We start from the raw sequence: 14,385 nt of genomic DNA, 5'->3' as shown, positions 1-14,385 counted from the left end.
GGGCAGCAGCTCAAGCAAAGCCGCCCAGACCTCCCGATCCACACACACCTCCCCCAGCTCCTCCGGGGGAACCCCAAGGCGTTCCCAAGCCAGCCGAGAGATGTAATCCTTCCAGCGTGTCCTGGGTCTTCCCCGGGGCCTCCTCCCAATGGGACGTGCCCGGAACACCTCTCCAGCGAGGCGTCCAGGGGGCATCCGGAAAAGATGCCCGAGCCACCTCAACTGACTCCTTTCGACGTGGAGGAGCAGCGGCCTTAGCCCATTGGTCGGGCCTTAGCCCATGGGGCCCGGCCGGGCTCAGCCCGAAGGAGCAACGTGGGCCCGCCCTCCTGTGGGTTCACCACCTGCGGGTTCACCACCTGCAGAGGGGGCCATGGGGGTTGGGTGCAGAGAGGATTGGGTGGCGGTCGAGGGCGAGTGCCCCCGCGGCCCGGTCCATGCTCACAGTCCCTGGCTGTTGGGACGTGGAATGTCAGTTATGATGATGAATGTTTGAATTTTGTTTTGTGTATTTTACTGTGAATCAGTTTGCTTATTTAATACAGATAAATTAAATTATTTACACTTTGGAGCACAAACCAGCTCATATTTTTCCGTATATGATCTCGCGCACAGACAGCCTCGCGGTGTTCCGTTACATTTGGCATTCCGTTACACTTGCGCTCTCTGCGCACCAGAGGGCGGCAGAGAGCTACTTCTAGCTAAAATCAAATTAATAGAACCACAATTAACGAGAGCCAAACCGGAAACTACTTTTAATATCAAACAACCTATGATTAAAATGTTTGTGTCAACCATCATAAGTTAAAAAGGAACAGAGTTTATCACGATTTGCATCTGAAAGTCTAAATGTATAAGCTTCTTTTAGGAAGTGAATGGTGACATAACTGTTATATATGGGATTTACTTTGCGTGTTTTTAAATTAGTAATTATTAACATTATTATCGTTATAACACAAAGCAAATAATCACAAAAGCTTTATTTCTACTACACATAGTAAATGAAACAAGTAAATTCACATAAGCATGCTGCAGTGTGTTTGATTTAGGGGTGTTTATCAGAAGAAATAGATTCATAACATGTCTTTATAAGAGTATAATTTTTTTGTAACAATGAACCGGTGTGTTGTGATGAGCTTAGAATAAACCCTTTTTATCTGTTTGGGAGCAGGACCCCTCACAGAAGCCACCATGTTGTACCGCCATGTTGCTACAGTAACCCAAAAGTGACACGTACTCCATCAATTTATCCAATTTATTTTATTTATATAGCACCAAATCACAAAAAGGTTCCCTCAAACTGCTTCACATGGGTAAGCACACAGGAGACAGTGGTAATGAAAAACTCCCTCTGGTGATAATGAGGAAGAAACCTCAAGCAGACCAGACTCAGAGGAGTGACCCACTGCTGAGGCCATTCTAAGAGTTACAAGTCTTCTACAAAAGACTGGGGGGGCAGAAGAAACAGAAAGAAAAGCAGAAGAGCAACAAAAACAGAGTCCAATACTGAGACAAAAAAAGTCCATCTTGGTGCTTAGTCTCTGATTCCAGGTCTTGAATAGACAGGGCATCCTGAGGTCAGTCCGACGCTTTGGGGTGCAAGACCACCACCCATTAAAGGTCTCTTCAGTGTCTCGGACAGAGAGAAAAAGAGCAGAATTAGTCTGCTGGAAATAACTGCATCTAAGGCATTAGCTCACCAGCAGTAAATCGACAGGGAAACAGAGATTAATAAGGTGTTTGCCAGCAGCTCGCCCAGAGCTTCAATAACAGACCCAGAATTTAGATGTAGTGAGGCCGAGACCTGTTCCATTGCTAATAAGATGAATTAAGAGGAGAGGAAATATAATTCCATACTACACTGGTATGCTAGCCATACAAGAGGGAGAATAGATGCGTCTTCCGTCTGGACTTGAATGTCTCTACAGAATCTGACTGTTCTATCTCCATAGGCAGCTCATTCCACAAGACAGGCTGCTGACTTTTTAACCTTAGGGACACAAAGCAGTCCTGCACGTAGGTGTAATTAGGTCAGCTAAGTAGGGATGTGCTAAACCATGAATAATTTTATAGGTTAGTAACAGAACCTTAAAATCAGACATCACAGAGACAGGAAACCAATGATGGGAGGCCAAAATCAGTGTAATGTGATCAAACTTTCTGCTTCTTGTCAAAAGTCTGGCAGCAGCATTCTGAACCAACTGGAGATCCCTAATGCTAGACTGTGGTAAATAAGAAAACAGAACATTGCAGTAGTCCAGTCAAGAAGAAACAAAGGCGTGAATCAGAGTTTCTGCCTCAGCCATAGACAGCATGGGACGAATCCTTGCTATGTTATGAAAATGGAAGAAAGCAGTCTTTATGATATCTCTGATGTGTAGGTCAAAGGTCAATGTGGGATCTCCAGCTTTTGCATTTTGTAGTGTGGCTGGAAGACTGAGAAAACAAAAAGTAGAGGTTGCTTCCCTGAACACCACCTCTTGTTTGCTAGAGTAGGGTAACACATTTGAGAACCCTAATTTTTGTCAAATGGATGATCACATACATATTACAAGAGAATGTTGTTGTTTGTTGTTGCTGCTCACGATGATGATGACTGTGACTTCCTGGCAGGTGATGTTGCATGTGCCTGAAAATGGCTGTGCAGGCCAATTAGAGCATGGAAGTAATGACCACATGTGTCACCACTGCTGATGTATTGGTGAGCAGAGGCTTTACAATGCTCCCTTTTTCTTCTTGGTGGCCTCAATGTGTGTTGCATCTGCTGTGTGTGTGTGCCCTTGTTGACAAGACTGTGCCAGGTGTTCCCAGGATTTGGAGTTGATACCTAGGCACTTCAGCGATACTTTGAGATTATCCTTAAACCGTTTAATTTGTCCACCTATGGCTCTCTTTCCATTGGTTAGTTCACCATAGCTGCTTATGCAGGTGCTCACAAGAGAAAGTAAGGAAGCATAAATCCCCACTGTCAAAGAAGTGAAAAAGTGAAGAAGGTTAAACTATTGTGACTGGTCCTCCCAATAGTGAGGTAGCTGTTGGAGCAATCAAATACCTCTAAGGAGAAGTTATAGAGGGTTTGGTTTGGAAATGTGCATGACGGAGGTGAGCAGAGTGGCTGTGCAATAGTAGCCAGCAAAACATCATTCCCAACAACAGGCTATATGACTCTGGCCACAGGGCCAGAGCCCAGGTTTTGGCCTTGTGGTTAGAGCATCAGTGTCCCATGCCAGACATTGTGAGTTAGCATCCCTAAGGGATCAAGTGGGAGGAGTCAACACAACACAGAGAGAGCAAACCTGCTACAATGATGTACTGCATTCTGCTGCCTTACCACCAGATGACACTACATCCAACACACTGCAGCTTTAAGTCTTTAAACTCCACTTTTGATTTTCAAAAATTTGACATGGTAAAGGCATAGTGTAGTTTAATTCATCATTAATAACAAAACATTCATTCATTTATTCATCTTCTACCACTTAGTCCATTTAAGGGTTGCGGGGGCTGGAGCGTGTCCCAGCAGCCATAGAGCATGAGGCGGGGTACACCCAGGACAGGACGCCAGTCTGTGGCAGGGCCACAAACAAACAGACACAGACACACCCACACACACACTTACGGACAATTCAAAGATTCCAGTCCACCTAACATGCATGTCTGGATGTGGGAGGAAACCGGAGCACCCGGAGGAAACCCACGCAAACATGGGGAGAACATGAAAACTCCACACAGAAAGGCCACGGGAATTGAACCCACGACCTTCTCGCTGTGAGGCAACAGTGCTAACCACTAATCCACCGTGCTGCCCTAATAACAAAACATTTTGGGTTTATTTTATTTTTTTACTAACTTATTTTTATTATTGTGAACTCAGCCACATGGGGTGTGCAGCCAGTACATTCTGAGTGCCGGTCCCAAGCCCGGATAAATGAGGAGGGTTGCGTCAGGAAGGGCATCCGGCGTAAAACAAGTCAACCCTACTATGCAGACTAAGAATCGAATTTCCATACCGGATCGGTCGCGGCCCGGGTTAACAGCGTCCGCCACCAGTGCTGTTGCCCAACAGGGTGCCGGTGGAAAATGGGCTACTGCTGGGCGAAGACGACGACGAAGAGGAGGAGAACATTTCCACAAACAGCAGAAGAAGAAGAAAGCTAGAAGGGTGGAAATGAGAGTGGGGACTTTGAATGTTGGTAGTATGACTGGTAAAGGGAGAGAGCTGGCTGATATGATGGAGAGGAGAAAGGTAGACATATTGTGTGTGCAAGAGACCAAGTGGAAGGGAAGTAAGAGCAGGAGCATCGGCGGTGGGTACAAGTTGTTGTACCATGGTGAGGACAGGACGAGAAATGGGGTTGGAGTTATTTTAAAGGAAGAGTATGTTAAAAATGTGTTGGAGGTTAAGCGAGTGTCTGACAGGATGATGAGTGTGAAGTTGGAAATTGAAGGGGTGATGATGAATATCATCAGTGCATATGCCCCACAGGTAGGTTGTGAGATGAAGGAGAAAGAAGATTTCTGGAGTGTGTTAGATAAAGTGGTGGAGAGTGTGCCCAAGTATGATAGGAGCAGACTTCAATGGGCATTTTGGTGAAGGATTCAGAGGTGATGAGGAAGTAATGGGTAGATATGGCATCAAGGATAGGAATGGGGAAGGACAGATGGTAGTTGATTTTGCAAAAAGGATGGAAATGGCTGTGGTGAATACCTACTTTAAGAAAAGGGAGGAGCACAGGGTAACATATAAGAGTGGAGGAAGGTGCACACAGGTGGACTACATTCTTTATAGGAGATGCAAGCTAAAAGAAATCAGAGACTGTAAGGTGGTGGCAGGAGAGTGTCGTTAGACAGCATAGGATGGTTGTTTGTAGGATGACTAGAGGTAAAGAAGAAGAAGAGAGTGAGAGCTCAACAAAGGATCAGATGGTGGAAGCTGAAGGAGGAAGACTGTTGAAATTTAGCGAGCAGGTGAGAGAAGCACTGGTTGGAGGGGAAGCAATTTTGGGCAGCTGGAAAAGTACTGCAGATGTAGTGAGGGAGACAGCTAGGACAGTACTGGGTATGACATCTGGACAGTGGAAGGAAGACAAGGAGACTTGGTGGTGGAATGAAGACGTCCAAGAAAGCATAAGGAGAAAGAGGCTGGTGAAAAAGTTTTGGGATAGTCGGAGAGATGAAGAAAGTAGACAGGAGTACAAGGAGATGCGGTGTAAGCGAAAACAGAAGTGGCAAAAGCGAAGGAAAAGGCATATTGCGAGCTGTACAAGAAGTTGAATAGTAAGAAAGGAGAAAAAAAGGAAGTAGTTGGACTTGTACCAACTGGCCAGACAAAGGGACAGAGCTGGAAAGGATGTGCAGCAGGTTAGGGTGGTAAAAGATGCACATGGTAATGTGCTGACAAGTGAGGAGTGTGTGTTGGGAAAGTGTGGGAACACGGACCCACAACAGGGGGCGCAAATGAACGGACAATGGAGGAAGTCAAATAACAACGCTTTACTGTTGTGAAACACGCACAACAAACACAACTGATTACAATGTCCAAGTATAAGCCGAATTCCAACGGTGTCGTGTGGGCAGGCTCGAAGATAGGAGACGTCTGTCCAAGTCGAACCGGAACCACCCGATTTCCTCCGCCACCGAACCCCGGGAATACTGGAGCCGCCAAGTCCCGAACTCCCAGGTGGCCACTGCCTCCGCTCGTCGGATCCGGTACTGCTGGCGAGGAACAGAAACAGTCAGATGTGGGTGCGTCTGCACCCAACAGCACGTAGGGTGGAAACACCACCTCCACCTCTCGTCAGAAAAATACTGTAGTGTAGGAATGTGAGTACTTATCCAATAAAGTCCAATATAGTCTCCAGCTGTCCTACACACAAGCAACAAAGTATTATTGTCAGACGATAATACAATTGGCTGAGTACGTTACCTCTTTGGTAGAGCGATATCTCGGCAAAGAGGTGGAGATGTCGTCCTGCTGATATACTGATGCTGATCAGATGAGTGGTGACAGCTGTCATGGGTGATGAGCGTCAGCTGTCCCCCGGCTACTTCTGTTAGGCGGCAGCGCCCTCTGGTGCCTGGAGCCCGCACTCCAGGCAGGGTGCCCTCTGGTGGTGGTGGGCCAGCAGTACCTCCTCTTCTGGCGGCCCACACAACAGGACCCCCCCCTCAACGGGCGCCTCCTGGCGCCCGACCAGGCTTGTCCGGGTGGCGGCGGTAGAAATCGGCCAGGAGGGCCGGGTCCAGGATGAAGCTCCTCTTCACCCAGGAGCGTTCCTCAGGTCCGTACCCCTCCCAGTCCACCAAATACTGGAAGCCCCGGCCCATTCTACGGACGTCCAAGAGCCAGCGCACAGTCCAAGCCGGCTCGCCATCGATGATCTGGGCAGGAGGTGGTGCCGGACCGGGAGTACAGAGGGGTGAGGTGTGATGGGGTTTGATCCGGGACACGTGAAAAACGGGATGGATCCGCAGTGAGGCTGGAAGCTGAAGCCTCACTGCGGCTGGACTGATGACCTTGACGATTTTGAACGGACCGATATACCGGTCCTGCAGTTTAGGGGAGTCCACTTGAAGGGGTATGTCCTTGGTAGACAACCACACTGCCTGCCCTGGCCGGTACGTAGGGGCCGGGGTCCGCTGACGGTCTGCATGGGCCTTCGTCCTCATCCGGGCCCTCAGCAAGGCAGAACGGGCGGCACGCCACACCCGACGGCACTTCCGTAGGTGGGCCTGGACCGAGGGCACACCGACCTCTCCCTCAACCACCGGAAACAAAGGAGGTTGGTACCCCAGACATACCTCGAAAGGGGAGAGGCCGGTGGCTGACGACACTTGGCTGTTATGGGCATACTCGATCCAGGCCAGATGGGTACTCCAGGCCGCCGGGTGCACGGCTGTCACGCAATGCAGGGCCTGCTCCATCTCCTGATTGGCCCGTTCTGCTTGCCCGTTGGTCTGGGGATGATACCCGGATGAGAGACTCACCGTGGCCCCCAGTTCCCGGCAGAAGCTCCTCCAGACGTGCGAGGAGAACTGGGGACCACGATCGGAGACGATGTCTGTTGGAATCCCATGCAGCCGGACGACGTGGTGAACCAGGAGGTCCGCTGTCTCCTGGGCCATCGGGAGCTTCGGGAGGGCCACGAAGTGGGCCGCCTTGGAGAACCGGTCCACTATCGTGAGAATGGTGGTGTTGCCCTGGGACGGCGGGAGGCCCGTGACAAAATCCAGGCCGATGTGGGACCAGGGGAGATGGGGCACGGGCAACGGCTGGAGCAGTCCCGAAGCCCTGCGATGGTCAGCCTTGCCCCTGGCGCAGGTGGTGCAGGCCTGGATATAATCCCGGACGTCGGCCTCTAGGGACGCCCACCAGAAGCGCTGCCAGACAACTGCCACGGTTCTTCGCACCCCTGGATGACAGGAGAGCTTAGAGCCGTGACAGAAGTCCAGGACTGCAGCCCTAGCTTCTGGTGGGATGTAGAGTTTGTTCTTCGGCCCAGTTCCGGGGTCCGGGCTTCGTGCCAGGGCCTCCCGGACGGTTCTATCTACGTCCCAGGTGAGGGTGGCCACGATAGCGGACTCCGGGATGATGGGTTCCGGTGGATCCGACAACACCGTTTTGACTTCATCTTCATGTACCCGGGACAAGGCATCCGATCTCTGGTTTTTGGTCCCGGGACGGTAGGTGATCCGGAAGTCAAAATGGCCGAAGAACAGTGACCAGCGGGCTTGCCTGGGGTTCAGCCACTTGGCGGTCCTGATATACTCCAGGTTCCGGTGGTCAGTGAAAACCGTGAATGGCACGGACGTTCCCTCCAACAGATGTCTCCACTCTTCAAGAGCCTCTTTCACCGCAAGGAGTTCTCGATTGCCGACGTCATAATTCCGTTCGGCCGGGGTCAACCTGCGGGAAAAATAGGCACACGGGTGAAGGACCTTATTGGTCTTCCCGCTCTGGGAAAGCACAGCTCCTATCCCTGAGTCCGAGGCGTCCACTTCAACCACTAACTGGCGACTAGGATCGGGCTGCACCAGAACGGGTGCAGACGAGAAGCGCCGTTTCAACTCCTTGAACGCGGCGTCGCAACGATCCGACCAGGTGAAGGGAACTTTTGGTGAGGTCAGGGCTGTCAGGGGGCTAACTACCTGACTGTAGCCCTTAATGAACCTCCTGTAGAAATTAGCAAAGCCGAGGAACTGTTGCAGCTTCCTACGGCTAGTGGGTTGGGGCCAGTCTCTCACCGCCGCAACCTTGGCCGGATCAGGAGCGACGGAGATGGGGGAGATGATAAACCCCAGGAAGGACAAAGAAGTGCGATGAAACTCGCACTTCTCGCCCTTCACAAACAGCCGGTTCTCCAACAACCGCTGCAGGACCTGACGTACATGCCGGACATTGGGTCTCAGGATCCGGAGAAAAGATGAGTATATCGTCTAGATATACGAAGACGAATCGGTGCAGGAAATCCCGCAAGACATCGTTAACCAAAGCTTGGAACGTTGCGGGGGCGTTTGTGAGGCCGAACGGCATGACCAGGTACTCAAAGTGACCTAAGGGGGTGTTAAATGCCGTCTTCCACTCGTCTCCCTTCCGGATCTGAACCAGGTGATACGCATTTCTAAGATCTAGCTTAGTGAATATTTGGGCTCCATGCAGGGGCGTGAACACTGAATCCAACAGGGGCAACGGGTATCGATTACGAACCGTGATTTCGTTCAGTCCCCTATAATCAATGCATGGACGAAGTCCGCCGTCTTTTTTACCCACAAAAAAGAAACCTGCACCCATCGGGGAGGTGGAATTCCAGATCAACCCGGCGGCTAAAGAGTCCCGGATGTAGGTCTCCATTGATTCGCGCTCAGGTCGTGAGAGGTTGTACAGCCTGCTGGACGGGAACTCAACGCCTGGAACCAAATCAATGGCACAATCATATGGACGGTGGGGGGGAAGGGTGAGCGCCAGATCCTTACTGAACACATCTACAAGGTCGTGGTACTCCATCGGCACCGTCCCTAGATTGGGTGGGACTCTGACCTCCTCCTTAGCCTGGGAACCGGGAGGAACTGAGGAACCTAAACATACCCGATGGCAGGTCTCGCTCCACTGAACCACTACCCCGGACGGCCAATCGATCCGGGGATTGTGTTTTAACATCCAGGGGAACCCTAAAATCACACGGGAGGTAGCAGGAGTCACAAAAAACTCGATCACCTCCCGGTGATTTCCTGACACCACCAGAGTTACAGGTGGTGTCTTATGCGTGATTGGAGGGAGTAGGGAGCCATCTAGTGCTCGCACCTGCACAGGCGAGGTAAGCGCCACCAGAGGGAGCCCTATCTCCCTGGCCCATCTGCTGTCTAACAGATTCCCTTCAGAGCCCGTATCCACCAGTGCTGGGGCCTTCAGGGTTGAATCCTCATAAAGGATCATAACTGGGAGTCGTGTGGCAATGTGGGTGTGTCCCACGTGAATGTCTCGGCCCACCCCTAGCCCAGTTCCTAGGGGTGGGCGTTGGTGTTTAACCGCTCGGGGCAGTCTCTTACCTGATGCTCCATCGAGCCACAAACAAAACACGCTCCGCGGGCCAGCCTCCTCTGTGTATCTGGTGCCCTAAATGTGGCCCTGCTCGTGTCCATAGCTTCGTCAGCAGGGGGAGCTGTGACCACACGGAGCGCAGGGGCCGTGGAGCTTGGGGAGGGCGGAACGCGGTCGGAACCGGAAGGGAGAGGGACGGCGCGTGCCCGGCCACGCCCTTCGTCTCGTTCCCGACGGCGTTCTTCTAACCGATTGTCTAATCGTATGACGAGATCAATAAGCCCATCTAAATCCCGCGGTTCGTCCTTAGCCACCAGGTGCTCCTTTAGAACCAATGACAGTCCGTTTACAAAGGCGGCGCGGAGGGCAGTGCTATTCCAGCCGGACCTCGCAGCCGCGATGCGGAAGTCGACTGCATAGGCAGCTGCGCTCCGGCGCCCCTGTCTCATTGACAGCAGCACGGCTGAAGCGGTCTCTCCTCTATTTGGGTGATCGAACACTGTTCTGAACTCCCTCACAAACCCATCATATGTCTGAAGGAGCCGTGAATTCTGCTCCCAGAGCGCTGTAGCCCAAGCGCGTGCCTCACCGCGAAGCAGGTTTATTACATAAGCTATCTTGCTAGCCTCAGTCGCGTACATGACAGGACGTTGTGCGAAGACGAGCGAACACTGCATAAGGAAGTCCGCGCACGTCTCCACACAACCTCCGTACGGCTCTGGAGGGCTTATGTATGCTTCCGGGGAAGGTGGGAGGGGTCGTTGAACGACCTGTGGAACATCACTGTTACGCACAGGGTCGACAGGAGGGAGAGCCGCAGCTGCGCGGCGAGAGCCTCCACCCTGCGGTTAAGGAGGACGTTCTGCTCGGTTATTAAATCCAACCGAGCCGTGAAAGCGGTGAGGATCCGCTGCAACTCACCGATCATTCCTCCTGCGGACGCCTGTGCGCCCTGTTCTTCCATTGGCCGTTCAACAGCCGGTTGACGCCCCTCGGGATCCATGACGTTGGCCGAGATATCCTGTTGGGAAAGTGTGGGAACACGGACCCACAACAGGGGGCGCAAATGAACGGACAATGGAGGAAGTCAAATAACAACGCTTTACTGTTGTGAAACACGCACAACAAACACAACTGATTACAATGTCCAAGTATAAGCCGAATTCCAACGGTGTCGTGTAGGCAGGCTCGAAGATAGGAGACGTCTGTCCAAGTCGAACCGGAACCACCCGATTTTCTCCGCCACCGAACCCCGGGAATACTGGAGCCGCCAAGTCCCGAACTCCCAGGTGGCCACTGCCTCCGCTCGTCGGATCCGGTACTGCTGGCGAGGAACAGAAACAGTCAGATGTGGGTGCGTCTGCACCCAACAGCACGTAGGGTGGAAACACCACCTCCACCTCTCGTCAGAAAAATACTGTAGTGTAGGAATGTGAGTACTTATCCAATAAAGTCCAATATAGTCTCCAGCTGTCCTACACACAAGCAACAAAGTATTATTGTCAGACGATAATACAATTGGCTGAGTACGTTACCTCTTTGGTAGAGCGATATCTCGGCAAAGAGGTGGAGATGTCGTCCTGCTGATATACTGATGCTGATCAGATGAGTGGTGACAGCTGTCATGGGTGATGAGCGTCAGCTGTCCCCCGGCTACTCCTGTTAAGCGGCAGCGCCCTCTGGTGCCTGGAGCCCGCACTCCAGGCAGGGTGCCCTCTGGTGGTGGTGGGCCAGCAGTACCTCCTCTTCTGGCGGCCCACACAACAGTGTGTGCTGAAAAGGTAGAGGGAATATTTTGAAGAGCTGATGAATAAAGAAAATGAGCGAGAGAAAAGGCTGGATGATGTGGTGAGAGTAAATCAAGAAGTACAAGAGATTAGTAAGGAAGAAGTGAGGGCTGCTATGAAGAGGATGAAGAGTGGAAAGGCAGTTGGACCAGATGGCATTGCTGTGGAGGCATGGAAATGTCTAGTAGAGATGGCAGTAGAGTTTCTAACCAGATTGTTTAATAAAATCTTGGAAAGTGAGAGGATGCCTGAGGAGTGGAGACGAAGTGTGCTGGTTCCTATTTTCAAGAACAAGGGTGAAAGAGCTGCAGTAACTACAGAGGCATAAAGCTGATCAGCCACAGCATGAAGCTATGGGAAAGAGTAATAGAAGCTAGGCTTAGAAAACAGGTGAAGATCTGTGAGCAGCAATATGGTTTCATGCTGAGAAAGCGCACTACGATGCAGTGTTTGCTCTGAGAATACTGTTGGAGAAGTACAGAGAAGCCAGAAAGAGTTAGATTGTGTGTTTGTGGACATAGAAAAAGCTTATGATAGGGTGCCAAGAGAAGAGCTGTGGTATTGTATGAGGAAGTCTGGAGTGGTAGAGAAGTATGTTAGGGTAGTGCAGGACATGTACAAGAATAGTGTGACAGCAGTGACATGCGCAGTCGGAATGACAGACTCATTCAAGGTGGAGGTGGGATTACACCAAGGATCAGCTCTGAGTCCTTTCTTGTTTGCAGTGGTGATGGACAGGTTGACGGATGAGATCAGACAGGAGTCCCCATGGACTATGATGTTTGCAGATGACATTGTGATCTGTAGTGAGAGTTGAGATCAAGTTGAGTCTAGTCTGGAGAAGTGGAGATATGCTTTGGAGAGAAGGGAAATGGAAGTCAGTAGTAGCAAGACTGAGTACATGTGTGTGAATGAGAGGGAGCCCAGTGGAATAGTGCAGTTACAAGGAGTAGAAGTGGTGAAAGTAGATGAGTTTAAATATTTGGGGTCAACTGTTCAAAGTAATGGAGAGTGTAGTAAAGAGGTGAATAAGAGAATGCAGGCAGGGTGGAGTGGGTGGAGAAAGGTGGCAGGAGTGATTTGTGACCGAAGAATATCAGCAAGAGTGAAGGGGAAAGTTTACAAGACAGTAGTGGATGTTCATGGATGTGCTGAGAGAGGACATGCAGGTGGTTGGTGTGACAGTGAAAGATACAGAGGAAAGGGTGAGATGGAAACAATTGATCTGCTGTGGCGACCTCTAACGGGAACAGCCGAAAGACAAAGAAGAAGAAGAAGATTTTTATTATTGTGACAAACTATTTTTCCTGAAACATAAATACGTATTAAATTTATTTTATTTTGGAGTTCATAACCGGAATTTGTTCTCTTTACTCCGGCTAGCTTGACCTGCTGTGTGCGATTGGAGAGAGCGAGCGCGCGCGAGCACCGCCCTGCTGCTTGGCTGCGTATTTCCACACCGAACCGTCTGAAAGTCGCTTCTCCTCAGAGCTATTTGACCGCTCCAACAGCTTTCTCTCTGCTGGGCGGACCTGTGTTCCAAAGGCGCATTTAACTCCAGATATCTTCGGAACTGAATAAAAAGAGAGGGGAAAAAAACAACGAGAGCCAGAGGAGAGACATGGCTACGACAACCTGTACGCGATTCACGGACGAATATCAGCTTTTCGAGGAGCTCGGAAAGTGAGTATCTGTCGCTGTGGTCTTTTTATTTGTTTTTTGTTTTTTAATTATTGTTAGGGTTATTTTAAATTTTATAAAATGTCAGTTGAAGGAAAGGAAAGGGCAGCGATAGGTCAGACTAACGCGTGCTTTTTCTGGATGACAGCTCTCAAAATACGCTGCTGTGTGTGTGTGTGTGTGTGTGTGTGTGTGTGTGTGTGTGTGTGTGTGTGTGTGTGTGTGTGTGTGTTCGTGTTCTGATTCCGTGATCAGTCGATAACATGACGGCACTTGCACGTTGTTGTTGTTGGTGTTTTTTTTTTTTTTTTTTTTTTTTTGCGATTCGTCTATTTGCAGGTCGATGAGAACGAACAACGCACCACTTACGAGGAAAAAACAAAACAACAACAACAAAAAACACCTTTAACTCTTGTACGTAATCGTGGCCTCGGACCTGGATCAGGTTTCCTGCTGTGCATGACCTACTGTAAACTGCTTCTCAAGCAGATTTTTGAACTGCCTTTTATTGTTCTGATTTTTTGTGTCAAATCACCCCCCCCCCCCCCCCCCACACACACATAGACATTACCTTCTGCAGAGTTTATGTTGTCAGTTTACAATTTTGCCCACCTGTTACTGGAATACTTTGAGGGTTCATTTAATTGAAAATGATAACTCAAACAAACACGTGTTCCTTCAGTAATTTTAAATTAAACTGCAAATTCAATTTAACAATGACATTATTGACATCTCCTTCTTTCGGCTGCTCCCGTTAGGAAGATCAGTCGTTTCCATCTCACACTGTCCTCTGTATCTTTCTCTGTCACACCAACCACCCGCATGTCTGAGCCTCCACTGTGCATGCGTCATTTCGGAAATGAAGAAATATAGTGAAGACTGAAAGACCCAGACTTTAGATAAAGTTGACGCTGCGGCCCGCTCCGTTGACTAAAAAAATGAATTTAAAAGAGTAAAAAGCATAGTAACATACTATGCCAGTATGCTAGCCAAACAAAAGGGAAAATAAGTGTGTTTTAAGTCTGGACTTGAAAGTCTGAAAGAATCTGACTTTTTTATTGACACACGGAGATCATTCCACAAAGCAGGCGCACGATAAGAAGAAGCTCTGTGACCTGCACACGTCTTATTCACCCGAGGGACACAAAGTAGTCCTACGCCCTGAGAATGCAAAGCTCGGGCTGGTGCATAGGGTTTAATTAGGTCATCTAAGTAGGAAGGTGCTGGTCTGTGAAGAATTGTATAGGTAAATAGCAGAACCTTAAAATCTGATCTCACAGGGACAGGAAGCCAGTGAAGAGATGCCAAAATTGGTGTAATGTGGTCAAACTTTATGCTTCGTGTCAGAAGTCTGGCAGCAGCATTTTGAACCAATTGGAG

At 49.9% G+C, this 14,385-nt stretch overlaps 1 protein-coding gene across 22 annotated transcripts in view; it reads left to right on the top strand.

Moving 5' to 3' along the window:
• camk2b1 (calcium/calmodulin-dependent protein kinase (CaM kinase) II beta 1) overlaps positions 1-14,385 on the top strand; it is a 210,596-nt gene that overhangs the window by 2,116 nt on the left and 194,095 nt on the right. For 21 of the 22 annotated variants that reach the window (XM_034170847.1, XM_034170842.1, XM_034170843.1 and 18 more), the window contains exon 1: positions 12,740-13,008. In XM_034170847.1, coding sequence (XP_034026738.1) covers positions 12,947-13,008 — 62 coding nt within the window. In that variant the 5' untranslated portion in view covers positions 12,740-12,946. Of the gene's footprint in view, positions 1-12,739; positions 13,009-14,385 lie in introns of those variants that run through there. The other variant, XM_034170826.1, reaches the window with a different exon arrangement.

Source organism: Thalassophryne amazonica, chromosome 5, assembly GCF_902500255.1.
Source record: "Thalassophryne amazonica chromosome 5, fThaAma1.1, whole genome shotgun sequence".
NCBI lineage: Eukaryota > Metazoa > Chordata > Actinopteri > Batrachoidiformes > Batrachoididae > Thalassophryne > Thalassophryne amazonica.
The sequence above is the reverse complement of the archived record's forward strand: the minus strand, read 5'-3'. Positions and strand labels throughout refer to the sequence as shown.